This window comes from Mustelus asterias, unplaced genomic scaffold, assembly GCF_964213995.1.
Source record: "Mustelus asterias unplaced genomic scaffold, sMusAst1.hap1.1 HAP1_SCAFFOLD_69, whole genome shotgun sequence".
Taxonomy (NCBI): Eukaryota; Metazoa; Chordata; class Chondrichthyes; order Carcharhiniformes; family Triakidae; genus Mustelus; species Mustelus asterias.
This window is the reverse complement of record NW_027590131.1, coordinates 77,099-98,624: the sequence shown is the minus strand read 5'-3', so window position 1 is coordinate 98,624 and position 21,526 is coordinate 77,099. Positions and strand designations below refer to the sequence as shown.

General features: G+C 46.8%; 1 protein-coding gene across 2 annotated transcripts in view; it reads right to left on the bottom strand.

Moving 5' to 3' along the window:
- The window catches only part of LOC144483451 (NACHT, LRR and PYD domains-containing protein 3-like), a 76,949-nt gene that overhangs the window by 19,676 nt on the left and 35,747 nt on the right, over positions 1-21,526 (bottom strand). For both annotated transcript variants that reach the window (XM_078202140.1, XM_078202141.1), the window contains 3 exons: positions 17,434-19,171; positions 12,656-12,742; positions 4,680-4,850 (listed from right to left, as the gene is read on the bottom strand). In XM_078202140.1, coding sequence (XP_078058266.1) covers positions 4,680-4,850; positions 12,656-12,742; positions 17,434-19,171 — 1,996 coding nt within the window. The remainder of the gene's footprint in view (positions 1-4,679; positions 4,851-12,655; positions 12,743-17,433; positions 19,172-21,526) is intronic.

Sequence of the window (21,526 nt, the reverse complement as noted above, 5' to 3'; positions counted from 1 at the left end):
TCTGAATATTGTTCGGGGCCTATAAAAGATTCCTACAAGTGATCTTTTAACTTTGTTAATTCTTATCTCTACCCAAACTGATTCTGCATCTTGATAATTGGAACTAAGTTCAGCTCTCGCTGCTGTACTGACATCTGTTACTAACAGCGAGACTCCACCACCATGTCCTGTCCTGCATTTACTGTCATCCACTCACTCTCCCCCCTTTCACAGAGCAATGGATGCTGTGTCCGGGGAGAGCTGTGCACATCTGAGGAGGAGGAGAGGACCTCAGAGGGTGAACCATAACATTATTCCCCCACTCCCTCAACATAAGGATTTGTGGGACTGACATCCCATTGCTCAGGGATCAGAGAGAGAAGCAACAGGAGTCAGAGGAAAAGCAGTTTTCCTGATTCATAACTGACGCCAATAGTAATGGGCAGTGTTTTTTATACAAATACCAGTGGTGAAATTATATTGTTGAATATTCAGTTATTATAAACACAATCTCACACAGTCTGCTACTTACTACAGTTTCTGTATTTTACAGTCCGGATTACTCAGAGCCACAGACAGCAGTTTCACTCCGGAATCTCCCAGTTTATTGACACCCAGATTCAGATCTATCAGTGAGCGGTTTGTACTGAGAGCAGAGGCCAGGTCCTCGGCACAAGAATCGGTGAGATCGTTACCATAGAGACTGGAGATCAGAGAGAGAAGAATAACAGGAATCAGGGTAAATCCACAGTGTTTTTAAGAATAAGGTCATTAACAATAATAATGTACAGCGCAGAACATTCAAGAAACACAACTTGAGTTCACACAGAAGGCAAAATTCTATTGATGCTGTAAATCTGAAATATGAATGAATCTGTTGGAAACTCTCATCAGGTCAGGCAATATCTGTGAAGATAGAAACAGATTTAGTTTCAGTTCAATTCGCGAAACTTAGAAATTGGAAATAGCGGTGAATTAAATTGTTTGAAGTGACAGGGAGCTGGGGATGGGCGGGTGACAAGGAAAAAACGAAATGGAAGTGCCAGACTGATTAAATGACAAAAAGGATGATGGTGAAAGGGAAGAGCACAGGATTCCCATGTCCTTCCCTGAGTCACAGGGAGGGACATGGGATGGTCAGTGGCTCAGGAATGGAGTGTGTGGTGGGGTTGAAGATGATGAGAGAGAAACCTTTCTCACACTGCCAGTGGTTCGGGTCTGGAATTCACAGCCGGGAAGTGTGGTGGAGGTCGGCTGCATCGAAGCAGTCAAAAAGGAATTAGATGATTTTTTGAATATAAAGAATGAGCGGGGATACGAGAAAAACGCTGGAGAATGACTCAAATTCCTAATGCTAATTTGGTGAGCTGGTGCAGACACGATGGGCCAAATGGCCTCATTGTGCTCCGTAAGAATTCTGTGAAGATAGTGGTTGGAAATGTATCGATATTTCAACTGGAAGTTGGTGATGTTGCCGTGTGGACAATGTTAGTCGCCATAGTCCTCAATAAAATGTTAATACTGATAGGCAAAGGGATCTGGGTGTACAGGTCCACAGATCACTGAAAGTGGCAATGCAGGTGGAGAAGGTAGTCAAGAAGGCATACGGCATGCTTGCCTTCATCGGCCGGGGCACTGAGTTTAAAAATTGTCAAGTCATGTTGCAGCTTTATAGAACCTTCGTTCGGCCGCACTTGGAATATAGTGTTTAATTCTGGTCGCCACTCTACCAGAAGGATGTGGAGGCTTTGGAGAGGGTACAGAAAAGATTGACCAGGATGTTGCCTGGTATGGAGGGCATCAGCTATGAGGAGAGGTTGGAGAAACTTGGTTTGTTCTCACTGGAGCGACGGAGGTTGAGGGGAGACCTGATATAGGTCGACAAGATTATGAGAGGCATGGACAGAGTGGATAGTCGGAAGCTTTTTCACAGGGTAGAAGAGTCAATTGCTAGGGGGGGCACAGGTTTAAGGTGCGAGGGGCAAGGTTTAAAGGAGATGTACGAGGCAGATTTTTTACACAGTAGTGGGCGCCTGGAACTCGTTGCTGGGGGAGGTAGTAGAAGCAGATATGGTGGTGACGTTTAAGGGGCGTCTTGACAAGTACATGAATAGGATGGGAATAGAGGGATATGGTCCCCGGAAGGGTAGGGGGTATTAGTTAAGTCAGGCAGCATGGTGGGTGCAGTCTTGGAGGGCCGAAGGGCCTGTTCCTGTGCTGTAATTTTCTTTGTTCTTTGTGTTTCTCTCCAATAGAGAGAGAGACAATTTGTTACATGTAGCTTCAGGGATACAATTTAATAAACGTGCGGCAATGGGAGGAGATGGGATTCCATGAACCCCACAGCCGGTAAGAGGACCAAACCCTCAGATTTAGCATCATTCTACATCACACTCTAAACACCAAACCAAATGAACTAACCAACTCCACATATAACCAAACAGGCACATTAATATCTGACAGGTTCGGGAAATCCGTGCACTCAGGCAGCTCAGGCAGAATCACAGAATTGTTACAGAGCAGGAGGAGGCCATTCGGCCCATTGTGTCTGCACTGACTCTCCGAATGAGCAACTCACTAAGTGTCATCCCCCCACCTTCCCCCAAAACCCTGTGCATTCCAGAGCTTAACCACTGGCTGCAGGGGAAGACCCCATTCTGGCAGAGCTGGCACCAGATTTAAAGGCAGCCAGCAGCACTTTTAAAGGCTCTGAAGGGAGCAGTGAGGGAGCCCTGGTTAATGAACAAAGGCCTGTAATGGCAGAAGGCAGATTCAACCCAATTCGCTGACACTTCGCTGGAAATTCTCAAGGCTATATCGGTTTGGAGGGAGGCTCTGTTCCCTCAGGAGTGGAGGAGGAGACCTGTCACATCAACCCAAGCAAGTCTGGATAGAAACTGCCGAGGGCCTGAGCAGGCAGCACGTGGCTGCAGTGAGGCAAAGGATCAATAACCTGATATGTTCTGACAAGGAGAGCGTTAAACTTACAGGCTGATATGTGAATAAGGATGAAAGAGGAATGGTGGAAAGACCATCTCCACCCAGACACTGGCAATGTCCAGACAGCAGCATCAATCTTCAGGAACATGTCAGCCTCTCTGTGAAGGGTTCCGGTCAGTCAGAGATGACTGCTGCACTGCCGACACTGAGTGCCCATCCTGGTGGTCCCATGATGGGCAGTCTGGCAGCATCATAGGCTTGTGTGTGTCTTTGATGGGTGAGTAACAATGGAAATTTATGTGCTTTTAGAAGAGGGCACAGAGCGTCAGAGAAGGAGCCAAGAGTGACAGTGTCTGGATTGTGTCATCCTTATGCCAATGGAAGATGCAGTGCTGGAGCTGGGAGACCTGGAGGCTGGGTGGGCAATCGCTGATGGTGAGATGGGTTGTGGATCCAGAGAGAGTGAGTGAGTGAGTGGATGGGCACAGGAGAGATTCTGCTGCTGAGTCCATAACTTGGAGCTTGTGTTCATCATTGGTCACATGGAGCTCTGGGTTAGGAACAGTCAGAAGTTTAACAGCACCAGGTTAAAGTCCAACAGGTTTATTTGGCAGCAAATGCCACTAGCTTTCGGAGCGCTGCCCCTTCGTCAGGTGGAGTGTAGAAATGCTCACAAACAGGGCATACAGAGACACAAACTCAATTTACAGAATAATGACTGGAATGCAGTCTTTACAGATCATCAAGTCTTAAAGGTACAAACAGTGTGAGTGGAGGGAGCATTAAGCACAGGTTAAAGAGATGTGTATTGTCTCCAGACAGGACAGCCAGTGAGATTCTGCAAGCCCAGACAAGCTGTGGGCCATTCGGCCCATCAATCCTTCACTAACAACAATCCCGCCCAGGCCCTATAACAGTAACCCTACATATTAACTCTGCAAATCCCCCTGACATTAAGTGTCAATTTACCATCGCCGCTCAAACTAGCGTGCACATCTTTGGCATGTGGGAGGTAACTGAAGGAAACCTGCGCAGACACGGAGAGTACATGCAAACTCCACACAATCTGTCACCCAAGGCCGGAATTGACACGGGTCTCTGGCGCTCTGAGTCAGCAGTGCTAACAGCTCTACCACCCTGCCGACCATGATCAGCCGTGGTTCGTCCCAATTGCAGTGAGTATCGAACGAATAATTTCTATATTTTTTCATAAGATAAGCCTGGCATGCCATGAAAGACTCAAGCCAACATTTTCTCAAATGTTTATAAAATACGTTCATAAGGTGACCAAAACTATATACGTTACTTCAGCTGTGCTGTGACCACAAACCTATCAGATTTGTGACTGCCGACCTTTGCTCCCAGGCGAATTGTCCCTCATTGCCTTTTCTGTTGATTTGTCAAAGCTGTCGGATCTTATAATATGAAGTCATGTGACTGGATCAGGTTGGGGATTCTGAGAGTCAGCACACCCGAAGGTAGAAATTCAATACAGTTTGCAGTTGCCAATGACTGGACCTCAGAGGGTGAACCATAACATTATTCCCCCACTCCCTCAACATAAGGATCTGTGGGACTGACATCCCATTGCTCAGAGATCAGAGAGAGAAGCAACAGGAATCAGAGGAAAAGCAGTTTTCCTTATTCATAACTGACGCCAATCGTAATGGGCAGTGTTTTTTATCCAAATACCAGTGGTGAAATTATATTGTTGAATATTCAGTTATTATAAACACAATCTCACACAGTCTGCTACTTACTCCAGTTTCTGTATTTTACAGTCCGGATTCCTCAGAGCCACAGACAGCAGTTTCACTCCTGAATCTCCCAGTTTATTGGCACCCAGATTCAGATCTATCAGTGAGCGGTTTGTACTGAGAGCAGAGGCCAGGTCCTCGGCACAAGAATCGGTGAGATTGTTACCACGGAGACTGGAGATCAGAGAGAAAAAAATAACAGGAATCAGGGTAAATCCACAGTGTTTTTAAGAATAAGATCATTAACAATAATAATGTACAGCGCGGGACATTCAATGAGTATTCTAACTGAGTGCAGTCAGACAGAAACACCAGGAGATGGAGACAGTGAGGGGGGTAACTGAGTGCAGTTAGACAGAGACACCAGGAGATGGAGACAGTGAGGGGGGTAACTGGGTGCAGTTAGACAGAGACACCAGGAGATGGAGACAGTGAGTATTCTAACTGAGTGCAGTTAGACAGAGACACCAGGAGATGGAGAAAGTGAGGGGGGTAACTGAGTGCAGTTAGACAGAGACACCAGGAGATGGAGACAGTGAGGGGGGTAACTGAGTGCAGTTAGACAGAGACACCAGGAGATGGAGACAGTGAGGGGGGTAACTGAGTGCAGTTAGACAGAGACACCAGGAGATGGAGACAGTGAGGGGGGTAACTGAGTGCAGTTAGACAGGGACACCAGGAGATGGAGACAGTGAGGGGGGTAACTGAGTGCAGTTAGACAGGGACACCAGGAGATGGAGACAGTGAGGGGGGTAACTGAGTGCAGTTAGACAGGGACACCAGGAGATGGAGACAGTGAGGGGGGTAACTGAGTGCAGTTAGACAGGGACACCAGGAGATGGAGACAGTGAGGGGGGGTAACTGAGTGCAGTTAGACAGAGACACCAGGAGATGGAGACAGTGAGGGGGGTAACTGAGTGCAGTTAGACAGAGACACCAGGAGATGGAGACAGTGAGGGGGGTAACTGAGTGCAGTTAGACAGGGACACCAGGAGATGGAGACAGTGAGGGGGGTAACTGAGTGCAGTTAGACAGAGACACCAGGAGATGGAGACAGTGAGGAGGGTAACTGAGTGCAGTTAGACAGGGACACCAGGAGATGGAGACAGTGAGGGGGGTAACTGAGTGCAGTTAGACAGGGACACCAGGAGATGGAGACAGTGAGGGGGGTAACTGAGTGCAGTTAGACAGGGACACCAGGAGATGGAGACAGTGAGTATTCTAACTGAGTGCAGTTAGACAGAGACACCAGGAGATGGAGACAGTGAGGGGGATAACTGAGTGCAGTTAGACAGAGACACCAGGAGATGGAGACAGTGAGGGGGGTAACTGAGTGCAGTTAGACAGAGACACCAGGAGATGGAGACAGTGAGGGGGTAACTGAGTGCAGTTAGACAGGGACACCAGGAGATGGAGACAGTGAGTATTCTAACTGGGGCTCAGGAATGGAGTGTGTGGTGGGGTTGAAGATGATGCGACAGAAACCTTTCTCACACTGCCAGTGGTTCGGGTCTGGAATTCACAGCCGGGAAGTGTGGTGGAGGTCGGCTGCACGAAGCAGTCAAAAAGGAATTAGATGATTTTTTGAAGATAGGCAATGAGCTACGAAAATGGATACGACAAAAAGGCTGGAGAATGACACGAATTTCGAATGTCAATTTGGTGAGCTAGTGCAGACACGATGGGCCAAATGGCCTCATTGTGCTCCGTAAGAATTCTGTGGAGACAGTGGTTGAAAATGTTATCGATATTTCAACTGGAAGTTGGTGATGTTGCCGTGTGGACAGTGTTAGTAGCCACAGTCCTCAATGAAATCTCTCCAATAGAAAGAGACACAATTTGGTACATGTCACTTCAGGGATACAACTTAGTAAACGTGGGGATATGGGAAGAGTTGGGACTCCATTAACCCCAGGGCCAGTACGGGGACCAAACCCTCAACAACAGCGTCATTCTACATCACGCTGGAGACACCGAACCAACTGAACTAACCAACTCCACACAGAGCCAGAACGGGCACAGTAAATGTCTGACAGGTTCGGGAAATCCGTCCACTCAGGCAGCACAGGCAGAATCACAGTATTGTTAGAGAGCAGAAGGAGGCCACTCGGCCCATCGTGTCTGCACTGACTCTCCGAATGAGCAATTCACTAAGTGGCATTCCCCCACCTTCCCCCAAATCCCTGTGCATTGCAGAGCTTAACCACTGGCTGCAGGGGACAGCACAATTCTGGCAGAGCTGGCACCAGATTTAAAGGCAGCCAGCAGCACTTTTAAAGGCTCTGAAGGGAGCAGTGAGGGAGCCCTGGTTAATGAACAAAGGGCTGAAATGGCAGAAGGCAGATTAAACCCAATTCGCTGACACTTCCCTGGAAATTCTCAAGGCTATTTCGGCTTGGAGGAAGGTTCTGTTCCCTCAGGACTGGAGAACGAGACCTGTCACATCAACCCAAGCAAGTCTGGATAGACACTGCCAAGGGTCTGAGCAGTGGCTGCAATGAGGCAAAAGATGAATAATCTGATATGTTCTGACAAGGTGAGCGTTAAGCCTACAGGCTGATATGTGAATAAGGATGAAAGAGAAATTGTGGAAAGACCATCTCCACCCAGACACTGGCAATGTCCAGACAGCAGCATCAATCTTCAGGAACATGTCAGCCTCTCTGTGAAGGGTTACATGGAACATAGGACATAGAACAGTACAACACAGTACAGACCCTTTGGCCCACGATGTTGTGCCGAGCTTTGTCCAAAACCAAGATCAAGCTATCCCACTCCCTATCATTCTAGTGTGCTCCATCTGCCTATCCAATAAACGCTTGAAAGCTCCTAAAGTGTCCGACTTCACTATGACAGCAGGCAGTCCACTCCACACCCCAACCGCTCTCGGAGTAAAGAGTCAGTCAGAGATGGCTGCTGCACTGCCGACACTGACTGACCATCCTGGTGGTCCCATGATGGGCAGTCTAAATTAGCGTCAGGTTTGTGTGTGTCTTTGATGGGTGAGTAACAATGGAAATTTATGTGCTTGTAGAAGAGAGCACACAGCGTCAGAGAAGGAGCCAAGAGTGACAGTGTCTGGATTGTGTCATCCTTATGCCAATGGAAGATGCAGTGCTGGAGCTGGGAGACCTGGAGGCTGGGTGGGCAATCGCTGATGGTGAGATGGGTTGTGGATCCAGAGAGAGTGTGAGTGAGTGGATGGGCACAGGAGAGACTCTGCTACTGAGTCCAAAACCTGGTGCTTGTGTGTCTTCTATTGGTCACATGGAGCTCTGGGTTAGGAACAGTCTGCAGGACATGTTGGAATGTGCATTACCCTCTAACATTCTTCACTCTCTCACAAATCAACAGCTGCGGTGAGCGGGAGACAGGCGTGTAGCTCTGAAGATGGGGAGGGGTCAGAGGATGGATTGTCACATTATACTCTATAACGTCCGCCAGAGCAGATAATGTCTCTCACGATTCGCAAAGGGGTTACAATCTGGCAGCACAGGAGAGCACACACAAACCCGAGCAGCTGATGAAGGCAGCAATAGCTGAGTTCACTCACACTCTCGAGAGGACAGGTCATTGTCAGCTTCAGGAAGATGAAATGTGACTGGAGTCTTTAACAATGCAGCAGATACTGGAGCTGCAGCGTAGGATACTTTAACATCTGGTGGAGTTTCCAAAGGCTGTGTGTATCCATACACAAAGGATGGAGGAGTCAATCCAGGCCAGCAGTGTTACCATGTCTCAGGTATGAGCACAAATAGCATCCTCCACAGAGAGATTGGTGACCTTCATGGAGAGTCACATCCAGCCCATCACCCACAGGAAATACACATGAACCTGCATGTTCTCACCACCTCCATGAGCTCTGTGGAACACGGGCTGTGGGAGGGGTGGGAAAATGTGCCTGGAGTAACTGCCAGGACCTCCCCAGCTGAGCAGAGAGGGTCCAGTTTGCCCTGAATGGATAGAGGAGCGGCTGCCTGCAGTATTGGGGAGCTCCTCTCAGGATGCCTCTGGTGTGGGCAGTGGGTCCCCTTCTGCTCCGACTGTGACACAAGCACCTCACGAAGCTATGATGACAGAGACAACTCCAGCATCTGTGCAGAGGACCCGCAGTTGGCTGGATCCTTCCAGGACTCAGGAAATCGGAGGACAAAGGCCACAGTCATCGAAATTCCCAGAGGAGAGGAGAGAGGTAAGATGCTGCCTGCAGCTCAGCGGAAAGTGCGGGGATGGCGGTGGTTGTCATGGTGGGGTTGCTTCCTTGGGTTTCACAGGATTATACTTTGTTATTACTGGTCACTTTGTTATGTCTGTATTTTGAGTAAATTCAGAGATGGAGCACCACTAAAAAAATCCCTCACCATATTACTGGGTCTTTAACAGTTCACTGGGAATGTGAGATGGGAAATACAGCACTGAATCAGGTCAATACAATTCCAATACCTTTGTTTCATGTCGTGACGGCTCCAGGGAAATTATAAAACATTCACAGAAACAGCAACAGTGCTGGAGATGGTGAAGATTTATTACACTGAATGGCTGTGTGAGTTAAGGTTCTTGGAAAACATGTCTGCATTACTGAATCTCCATCCTCCCTGACACATATCCCATGTCCCTGGCCTGTGGTCCATGGGGTTCTTCATCATGAAGCATCTGGTCAACATTGTATTGCATCACACTTTGTTCAAAGCTTCTCCACTCTAGATCCAGGTTGTATGGAACACAGCACAACACCAGGACATTTGAGACCCTCGCTGAGTATATTAAATAGTTCCACCAGATCTATCTTTAGAATTCCTCTGGCCTGTGCAATGGTCACACTATTTGTCCTGTCGCAGCTGTTTTTTCTCTCTTCCGTGACTGTGTTTGGGTTACACACAGGCACAATTACCCACCTCTACAGTGGGTAGCGCTTGTCTTTATTAATTCTTTCAAGGGATGATGGTATCACTGGCAATGCCAACACTTGCAGCCCATCCCCAATTACCCTTGAGAAGGAGGTGGTGAGCCATCTTCTTAAATTCTGCAGAGCATCTGGTACAAAACCGCTAGGAAGGGACATCCGGGATTATGATCCCGCATCAGTGATGGAAAAGCAATATATTCCAAGTCAGAATGGTGTGTGGTTTGGAAAGAAATCTGAAGCTGGTTGGTGTCCCATCCTTCTGATATCCTTGGCCATCTCGGTGATGGATAGTGCCTGTTTGGATGATGCTGGCTCAGGAACCTTGGTGAGCTGCTACATTCCACCTTGTATGTGGTAAAATACTGCCACTGTGCGTCAGTGGTAGAGACAGCCAATGTTTAGTTTGGTGAATGGCCAGCTGATCCAGTGGGCTCCTTTTCCATGGATGAGCTTCTTCAGTGTTTTTGAAGCTGCAGACAATCCAGCAAGATGAGCGGATTCCATCACACTGCTGACTTGTGTCTTGGAGATGGTGGGAAAAATTTGGGAGACAGGAGGCGAGTTCCTCATCTCCGAATTCCCAGACTGTGATCTACCCTTGGAGCCATAGTGTTTACAGTTCAGTGTCTGTTCAATGGTCCCAGTGCGCCCCCACCACTCAGGATGTTGATGGTCGAGGATTCAGCGATGGTGCTGCCATTCAATGTAAAGGGAATATGGTTAGATTCCCGTCTGTTGGAGATGGTCCTTGCCTGGCATTTGTGCAGTGAAACATTACTTGCTATTTATCAGGTTCAGCCTGAACGTTCTTCAGACCTTAAGACACTCGCTCTGTCGACGAGTCATCCAGATTCGAAGGGTTAGCTGTTCTCTCTCCACAGAAGCTGTCAGACATGCTGAGCCTTTCCAGCATTTTCTGTTTTGTTCAGGTCTTGCTGTTTATGGACATGGACTGCTTCAGTCTCTGAGGAATTGTGAACAGTACTGAGCATTGTGCAATCATTAGTGAGCATCCTCACTTCTGACATTATAATGGAAGGCAGGACATTGATAAAGCAATTGAAGGTGGTTGGGATTTGGACATCACCCTGAGGAACTCCTGCAGTGATGTTCATGAGGCACTGGAAGGATGACACTTTTCTGATGTTCAAGAGCAGACTGATGGAGCAGCAATTCATCAGATTGGATTTGCCCTGTTTTTTTCCACATTGTCCGTTAGATCCAGTGTTGTAGCTGTACTGGAACAGCTTGGCTAGGGGAATGGCTAGTTATGGAGCACAATTCTTCAGTACCATTGCTGGGGTACAGCCAGGCTGACAGAGTTTGCAGTATGCAGTGCCTTCAGTCATTTCTTTACCTCACATGCAGTGAATCAAATGGTCATCTGTCATGTTGGGGACCTCAGGAGGAGGCCGAGATTAATCATTCTACTCAGCACTTCTGGCTGAAGATGGCACTGATGCTCTGGGTTCCCTCATCAGTAATGATGGAATTCTTGTGGCATGTTTATAGAATCATAGAATTCCCACAGTGTAGAAGGAGGCCCTTTGGCCCATCGAGTCTTCACCAATTCTTTGAAAGAATATCATATCCAGGCCCTATCTCTGTAACTCCACATATATGGCCCACTAATCCCCGTAACCTACACACCCTGAGATACCAAGGGACAACTTAGCATAGCCAATCAACCGAACCTGCACATCTTTGGACTGTGGGAGAAAATTGGAGTACCCAGAGGAAACCCACACAGACACTGGGAGAATGTGCAAACTCTACACATCAAGTCACCCAAGGCCGGAATTGAACCCTGGTCCCTGGCGCTGTGAGGCAGCAGTGCTGACCACTGTGCCACCTTGTTGCCTAATGTAACCGGCATGTCCAACATTTTGTGGCATGTCTAACACTATTTATGACTGGATATGGCAAGACAGCAGATCTCTGATCTGATCCATTGGTTTTGGTGTGATTGAGCTCGGTCTATCATATGCTGCGTCCGCTCTGTGGTCTGGTGGCCATGTGCTGGAGCTTCACATCTCATCTTTAGATAAACCCAAGTCTCATTTGGTAGTACATGTAAAGAAAATTAATCGTAGTAACACAGTACTGGTTGCTGGGGAAAGCCACTGTCAGCTTCCGATAAATGAAAAGGTACAGTTCACCTCTCCTGCCTGTTTCCTGTCACTCAGATAACTTCATATCCAGGCTGCCTTTGCCTCTTTTATTTCATGGTCTCCCAACTTTGCTCCCAAGCTTATTTTGTGTCTCCTAATAGCTGACAGTGTTTTTAATAACACGAATACTGACAGCAATGGTATATTTAGTATCATTATTTGTGTTCTTAAAAGCAATGTCCATTATTAATAGGGACATCATTCAGATTATTCTGCACTGTGATTATTGCCATTGCCAGCTGAGCTGTGCCTTGAACTGCTGGGCTGTGAGCTCTGGAATTCTCTTCATAACCCTCCCCACCTCCATCTCTGCATTCTCTTTTCAGATGCTCCTTAAGCTCCATTTAACGTAAATTTGAGAGTGGATCCCTCGGGATAAAACTCATCAGAATTCAATGTAGTTTGTAATCTGCCTTACCGATATACAGCAGTTTTCTATATTTAATCAAACTGAGAAGCCGACAGACATAAACATCTATAATCTGAATGACAAATTAAACTAAACTGAACATGCGACCAGCCATATCTGGGAACTCTATAAACATTTAATTGTTTTGTCCATCTTTTTTATTCTCATGAATGGATTTGAGAATAATTATAAATGATTAGTTAATTCTTTCACTCCTGAATCTCGCAGTTTATTGTAACTCAGGTTCAGACACATCACTGACTGGTTTGTACTGAGAGCAGAGGTGAGAATATCTGAGGCTGTTACTCTCCAAACTGGAGATCAGAGAGAGAAAGATTTCAGGAATCAGAGTAAATCCGTGGTGTTTAACACGAATACTGACAGGAATGATGTGGAATGGTTTTAAAGGACACAATTACTGACACTGATAATAATTTACAGTGTCAGACCATCCACTGATTATTAACACAATCTCACACAGTCTGATACTTACCGCAGTTTCCGTATTTTACATTCTGGATTCCTCAGAGCCGGAGACAGTAGTTTCACTCCTGAATCTCCCACTTTATTGCCACCCAGACTAAATGGAGAAAGTGAGAAACACATTAAATTCAGATTCATGTTCAGCAGAAAAAATAGCTGGATCTATTTTTGTGTCAGAAACTTAGCACGAGTGGTGACCTGATTCAAGTTACGATATTATATCTCGTCCAAGTTGATCTTTCTCTGCACCCCAGCTGTGACTGTAGCACTGCATTCTGGACTCTTTCCTTTCCTTCCCTATGTACGGTATGCTTTGGCACTAATAAATGTGACAATATTAAATTAGATAATATCAAACCCTTTCTGTTGAATGGAAAAGGCAATAGTCAGCATTGAAAAATGATGAACAATTCACTCTCACTGGTTTGCCTACTGGGGAAACCACTTTTACACCTCTCAAAATGTATATTTTGTTTAATTGTCCATGGGATATGGGTGTCGCTGGCTGGACCAGCATTTATTTCCCACTGCTAATGGCCCCCAGAGGAGGTGATGCCCACATCCTGTGAACAAGCAAGTAACGTTTATACATGTCCCACATTCTGGTCTCATTTGCTGATCATCAGAATTACCCTCCTGAATCTCACTGACCCTGCTAAGATTCCAGAAATTCAAATCATTTCTGCTGTTACATAAATCCAGCATTTTATGAGAATTGTACATTTTACTGAGGGTTAAATGATAAAGCTGTGAGAGTGGATCGCTCGGGATTCCCTGTGCTTAACTATTGACATTATATCATCTGTATACTATCTCAGGGCGAGTTAAAGTGTGAAACTGTGCTAACTGTTGCTTTAAGATCCATCCCCTAGATTTGATACAACAAGGAAAGATTATTCTCCCATTAGAAAGTTGAAATATTTCTGTTTGATTAGTTTATAGGGGAGGGGCGTCTCCCACTACATTCCACAGTAAACAGGCTCTACATTTTCTGCAGGTCTGGCTCGTGTTCTATCTCCGGGAATTACCGGGAGTTCCCTCTTCCCGGTAGATCCTCACATAGGAAAAGGATGATGCGAAAACCCTGTTTCATATCACTGACAGTTTGACTGAGATTTTCCAGCAGCAGGTTTCCTCATTCAGGAAATTCTGGTTTCCTCGGCTCAGATGTAAGCTCTGCAGTCCTGCCACATTTAGTTGTGAATGATAGTGGACGATGAAACAACAGAAGGAGGAGGCTCCACAAATATCCCATCCTCATGACGGAGGAGACTCGCACATCAGTGCAAAAGATATGGTTCAAATATTAGTAACTAACTTCAGTGGCTGAACCATCCAGAGGGCCCCAGCATCACAGATATCAGCTCATTCCATTCACCCCACATGATGTCAAGAAATAGTTAAAGATAATGGATACCGCAAAGACCACAGATCTTGACAATATTCCAGTAACTGTACTGAAGATTACTGCTCCAGAAGCTGCTCTGTTCCTCGCCAAGCTGTTCCAGTAGAGCTACAACACTGATGTTTACCCAAAATAGTGGGAAATTGTCCAGATCTGACCGTACACAAAAAGGAGAGAACAAATCCAATCTGTCCATTTACCACCCCATCAGTCTACTCTCGATCATCAGCAGAGTAATGGAAAGCTAACGAGACTAACAAGTGACACTTAATTAGCAATGACCTGCTATCTGACTTGAAGCTTGTGCTTACTCAGGGTCACTCAGTCCCCGACCTCATTACAGCCTTGATGCAAACACGGACAACAGAGCTGAACTCAGGATGAGAGGGGAGAGTGTCTGCCCTTGACATCAAGGCAGCATATGGCTACATGTAGCAAAAAGGAGCCAGAGAAAAACTGAAGTCAATGGAAATGAGAAATGGGCAGCACGGTAGCACAGTGGTTAGCACTGCTGCTTCACAGCTCCAAGGACCTGGGTTCGATTCCCGGCTTGGGTCACTGTCTGTGTGGGGTTTGCACATTCTCCTCGTGTCTGCGTGGGTTTCCTCCGGGTGCTCCGGTTTCCTCCCACAGTCCAAAGATGTGCGGGTTAGTTTGATTGGCTATGCTAAAAAAATTGCCCCTTAGTGTCCCGAGATGCGTAGATTAGAGGGATTAGTGGGTAAATATGTCGGGATATGGAGGTAGGGCCTTGGTGGGACTGTGGTCAGTGCAGACTCGATGGGCCGAGTGGCCTCTTTCTGCACTGTAGGGTTCCTATGATTTCTTTCTATGAAAACTAACTGCCAAATAGAGTAATACCAGCACAAAGGAAGTTAGTTATGGTTGTTGGACCATCTACAAGATGCAGTGCAACAACTCACCATGGCTCGTTACACAGCACTGCCCAGTCTGTGATTTCTATCCCTGGAAGGACAAGGGCAGCAGATGAATGGAAACATCATCACCTGGAAGTTCCCTTCCAAGATACACACCATCCTGACTTGGAAATATATCACCGTTCCTTCAGTGACCGGGTCAAAATCCTGGAACTGTCTTTCTCACAGCACAGTGGGTGCACCTACACCACAGGAGTCCCTAAATGCAATGATGGTGATATCATAGCGAGCATAGTTGCTTTCCAAGCAGTTGATACAGGTTTAATTCCCAGCTATCTCAGTTTGTTGGAGTGGATGAAGAGAGGGCCAGGAGGCAGTAACCACAACCGAAAAGACTGGGTCAATCCAATTTAGTCAAGTCTGCGGCTCCAGCCTGGAGCAGTAGTGTTAAACTTAGCTGAGGGTTGGAGGGTCAGTTGATCATTCAGCTACTCTGAGCCGGCCCACGCTGAGTTCAAAAGGGAAATGGTGAATCTAATAGCGACACAGAGGAAACTAAATTCATTGGTTGGTAAAGAAAATGCCGTTTTCGACTGGCTTTATATTGCTGTGAATTGGAGGAAGCAACAGAAAGGGTCAATGATGGTTCTGCTGTTGATGTGGTGCACATGGATATTCAAAAATCATCAGATGCAGTGACACAACAGACTTGTGGCATAAGCTCATAAAATAAATGGGAAAGTAGCAACGTGGATACAAAATTGGATGAACAAAGAGTAATGGATATTTTCAAGGCTGGAGGATGTCGGTAATGGAGAACCCTAGCGGTTGGTATTGGGATCCTTGCTTTTTCCAGATATATATGAATGATTTGGGTGTTTGGGCGGCACGGTAGCACAGTGGTTAGCACTGCTGCTTCACAGCTCCAGGGACCTGGGTTCGATTCCCGGCTTGGGTCACTGTGTGTGTGGAGTTTGCACATTCTCCTCGTGTCTGCGTGGGTTTCCTCCGGGTGCTCCGGTTTCCTCCCAGTCTAAAGATGTGCGGGTTAGGTTGATTGGCCATGCTAAAATTGCTCCTTAGTGTCCTGAGATGTGTAGGTTACAGGGATTAGAGGGTAAAACATGTAGGGATATGGGGGTAGGGCCTGGGTGGGATTGTGGTCGGTGCAGACTCGATGGGCCGAATGGCCTCTTCCTGCACTGTAGGGTTTCTATGGTTTGCAGTCTCGAGGAAAATTTCAAAGTTTGTTGATCACAGAACAGTTTGAGGCATTGTAAACTGTGAGGAGAAGAGCTTGGGACTGAAAAACAGACTATGGTGGAGTGTACAGATAGGTGGCAGATTAAGTTCAATGCAGAGACGGGTGAGGTGATACTTTCAGGAAACATGCACATGAGGAAGCAATATAAAATAATCGGTAGAATTGTTAACGGATTGCAGGATCAGAGGGACTGAACACATATGTGCATCGATCATTGCCATTGGCAGGGCAAGTGTAGGTAGCAATTAATAAAGAAAACAGCATCTTGGGCTTCACTGTTATGTAATAACTTGTGTTTGTGGGCATTACGCAGTAATTCATGAGTTTAAGTTTAATTTGTGTTTCTGTGCTTGTGAGCTCAGAAAGGGCCAAAACTTTAATTTCACTTCATGTTAAACAAAGCTGCCCGCCTGCGGGTTTTTGGTTTCAATTTAAACTGTCCCTACATTTTAATTTAAGGTTTCTGACGTTGTAAGAGTTATAGAGGTTTAAAGAAATGGTTGCTTCTATTCAGAGGCCCACAATGAATGATAGAAGCTCTGAGTTTCAGTTACAACCAGTTAATCCAAGAAGCAAGACGGAGTTCACAGAGGCTGCCAGTAGAGGCAGCGCAACGCAGGCATTCAGAAAGCAACCCGAACTGATGATGTCACCAGTGATCACGTGACTTATAAAGGGACATTGTCCCAATATAACACACACCGACTGTAATACATAACACAGGGAGAGCGCAGTAAAATAATCCTGATCATAATTAAACACAAACTGTAAGCTGTACCGAACAAGACAAACTAATTTCTGTATCGCATCGTACAGAATCAGATGGTTTCTGTTGGGAGAGGGAATGATCCTTTTTCAGATTTTGGAGGGAGGCCTTTACAGCTCTAATTATTTAAAATTCATCCCAATAATGTTTTTATTCATTCAAGGAACGTGGGCATCGCTGGTTATGCCAACATTTATTGCCCACGCCTATTCCAGGAGAATCTGCCTTCTTGAAACGATGTAGTTTTATCAGAGAATCTAGATTTATTACAGGTTCAGAAGGAGGCCAATCGGCCCATCATATCTGCATCTGCTCTCAAATGAGCATTATTACTTTGTGCCATTCTCCCACACTTTGTGACCATTGGACATTGTTTCTCTCTTGATGTCCTCGAATGAACATGCCTCTGTTTTATTAGAACAAAGGAAATGGCTTCTCAACAATGAAAATATCCGCTCTGAGACCAAACAGTTACCTCAACTCCTGACACTTGTGCAGAACGGGTCCCAGCCGCTGGAGCCCTTCACACTGAATGTTGCATTGCCCTAGATCGAGGTGTTTTGTTGCGTCACAGAGTCCAATGACATGAGACAGGACCGCACAGTCAATCGGGGTCAGTCGCAATCCGCTAAATGTAAGTGTTTCCACAGATCCCACTGTGTTCCGAGCCAGTGCTTTATTCTGAGTCTCAAACAGGTAGTGGAATGTGTTCAGGAGCTTCCTCTTCCCAGTTTCAGTCTCTGTGTCTCCAATCTGCCCTTCAACCTTCTCCTTCACCCAGTCAATCACTCGGCAGGTTGTTTGATGAAGAAATGGACCCAGAAACTCCACCAGGGGTCGAGCTGACTGTGGGGAGGACAGACCAGCAACAAAACGGAGAAATATCTCAAATCGCCCATCTTCCTCGCTGTGGGCTTCACTGAGGAGTTTCCCGATCTCCCCAGGATCTGGAGTCAGGAATTGTGTGAGTGCAGCTACAAACTCTTGGATGGTGAGGTGTGGGAATGTGTAAACCACACTCTGGGCAGATTCATCTCTCTCCAAAAGTTCCATCAGGAACCCAGACAGGAACTGGGAAGATTGTAGATTGTACTCAATCAAATCTCCATTTCTAAACACAATCTTCTTCTTGGAGACTCCTGTGTAGGCCATCTCACCAAGCTTCAGTAACACATCACGGGGGTTTTCAATCTCTCGGCCATGGTTTTTCAGAATGTTGTAAATATAGTAGGAATATAGTTGGGTGATGGTCTTGGGAACTTGCTGCTGTTTCCTGTCTCTTTGTGTAAAGAAGGGACCCAGTGACAGACCGAGGATCCAGCAGTAGGAAGGGTTGTAACACATGGTGTACAGGATCTCGTTCTCCTCCACGTGTTTGAAGACAGCTGCTGCCACCATCTGATCTTCAAAAAACTTGTTGAAATATTCCTTCCGTTCATCACCAACAAATCCCAGGATTTCAGCCCAGACACTGATCTCAGCCTTTTCCAATAAATGTAATGCAGTGGGGCGGCTGGTCACTAACACTGAACATCCAGGGAGCAGCTTGTGCTGTATTAAACTGTACACAATGTCAGACACTTCACACCAGCATTCAGGATCTGTGCACATGGACTGAGGTTCTGTATTTCTCCGATTATCAGCAAAATCAATACTGTCCTTGAATTCATCCAAACCATCGAATATAAACAGCAATCCCTCTGGGTTCTTCCAGAGCTCTCCCAGAATATTCCCAAAGTAAGGATACTGATCCAATATCAGATTCCTCAGGTTTATTCTACAGTTAATAGTGTTCAAATCCCGGAATTTAAAACTGAAAATAAATTGAAAGTGTGGGTATATTTTCCCAGTGGCCCAGTCATAAACAATCTTTTGTACCATTGTTGTTTTTCCAATTCCCGGCACTCCACTCACTGCTGCTGAATTCCCAGATTTGGATTTTCTCTGGGAAAAGCTGCTCTGAAACAATTGATCAGTTCGGATTTTTTCCAGTTCTTTCCGGAGATGTTTCTCTCTCCATTCTTCATGGTCTCGGCCTCTTGCCAGCAGTTCATGTTCGACAAGTGTCCGATCTCGAACAGTAGAAATAACCGTTAGCTCAGCGTATCGATCAACCAGCTGGAAAATCTTAACCTTCTCCTTTATGAGGATAGTGTTCACTCTCAGTGTTTCAGTTTGTACCCGGAGTGTCTCCTTGTGTTTCTGTTGGAGATCTTCAATTAGAACAGAGGGAAAATGTTAGTTGCATTAAGACACTGTCTTTGCTGATTTGAGAGATTTATTTTACAGTGTCAGTCAAGGTTTGAGTAGGATATAAAATTGAATTATTGAAAACCTCATTTGACAATGATTAATTTCCACTTAAAGTTTCAGGTCGCCACTTAATTCCAATATTTCTATCACATGTTGGGGGCGATTCTCCCGAAAAGGAATCTCGGTGTCGAATTTGTGTAAAAACTGGAGTAAATCACGCTGGACTTTTCAGCGGGAGTTTCAAAATGAATCTCCCACAATCTCTGCAGAGCAGATTGCAGGAGCGTGAATCCGGCTGGAGGGGCCGGCAGCATCGCGCTGAGCGGCCACTGTGCGTGCGATGATCTGTCAGTGCAGAGATCGGCGCATGCATAGTGGCCCCACAATGCTGGCGGCCAGCACTTCTCCCCCTCCTACAGAGTCCCAACGCCCCCTCCCCTCCCCGTCCTCCACAGTCCCAACGCCCCCTCCCCCCCACCCCAACGGACTGACCCCGCCGGAATCTTGACACCCCCCCCACCCCCCCCAGAAGGCTGATCTCCTCCCCCCCACCCTGATGGCCAGCCCCAATCGCTGTCCTCCCTCCCTCCGTCACTCAGCCCGAATGCAGAGTGGAAGCGGGACTCCCCACCCCCACAGGCCCGATCCCCATTAGGCCCTGTACTCTTGGCACTGCTCAATGCCCAGTAGGCAGTGCCAAGGTGTCCTGGACATTAGCACTTTGCCCCTTTGGAAGTGCCAGGGGCCCAGGCTGGCAATGCCCAGGGTACCCCAGCCACCTCCAACCCCATGGGGGCCTCGATGACATCCCCTTCACTCCAGCGGGGTCTGGTCGCCAGCTCCCTGCAAATGGGAAGTTGTACAAAACCCCGTTGGAGTGAACCACTCCTGACGTGAGGGGGTGGCGGGGCGAGAGGCTCGTGGGCCCGGAAATCTCAGTGCTGGGCCCGCTAATGACTTTTAAGCAGGTTCAAATGCGCATTGTAATAATTTATACAGCTCCGCGCGGATCTCTGGCACGGAGCTGTCAGTGCCTGAAATCCAGCTGCCGGAGACGCAGGCAGGCTATGGCCCCCAGCGGGGAGCCTGTGAAACGGCTCTGCACCAGTCTCCTGGTCTGCTGCAGTACCAAAGCAGCACAGCGACCTGGGAGAATCGCCCCCATTGATTTTACAAAGGTGATGTTTTAACTCTGATGGTTAATACTTTCCACCCTGCCCGTATTATAGACATCTCATTGGTAGATCTTGATTATATAGCAGTCCACATAGTTTGTGAACTGGTCAGAGCTCCCAATCTGCTGCAGAAATGCTAAGTGGGATATTAGACACTGCGTAGGAGCGGGAGAGACTGTAATTGTTCAGGAGTCTCACTGTTACTGTGCGTAAACTTCAGTAGGTTCTCTGTCATATTGTGTGCATTGGAAAAGCAACAGTTTTGAACATGGAAAGTTCTGCTATTCTATCAGGGCTGTTACCACATTAAGCGAGTTATTGCAGAGCCGTTTGGATCAGTTGGGTGGACGCTTGATGTGGTTTATGTTATAACAACAGCCTGACGATTGATCCCTGTTCCAAGGTGAATTCAGGACCTCGCTCGTTGCCCTGCCCGTGGTGGAGATATAACCTGCCTTTAGACAGAGAACTCAAAACAAAAATAACCTTCCCCTTTTATAGTGTTTCAAGTCAAGTACTCGGGAACAGAGGTTTAAGGTGCGTGGGGAGAAGTTTAGAGCAGATGTGTGAGACAAGTTTCTTTTACACAGAGGATGGTGAATGTCTGGGACGTGCTGTCTGGGGAGGTGGCGGGGACAGGTACGACAGCAGCATTTAAGGGGTTAACTAGACGAATACATGAATAGGATGGGAATGGAAGGGTACGGACTCTGTGTGTGCAGACGGTTTCAGTTTAGGCAGGCATCATGGTTTGCGCAGGCCTGGAGTGCCAAAGATGCCTGTTCCTGTGCTGGACTTTACTTTGTTCTTTGTTTTTGAACGGACAGAGATATTTCCAAGTCAGGGTGGTGAGTGACTTGGTGGAAAACAGTGGTGTGCCCCTGTGACTGCTGCCCTTGATCTTCTGGATGGCAGCAGCCATGAGTTTGGAAAGTGCTATCTCAGCAGCCTTGCTGTGTTCGGCAGTGCATCTTGTAGATGGTAAACACTGCTGCCATTTTTCGTCGGTGGTGGAGGGGATAAGTTTTGTGGGCGGGTATTAATCAAACAGTCTACTTTAAACTGGTATGTGAGGAATTCCACGCGTGTCGTTGAGCTGCACTTACCCAGGTGAGGGCAGAGAATTCCATCAGACTTCTG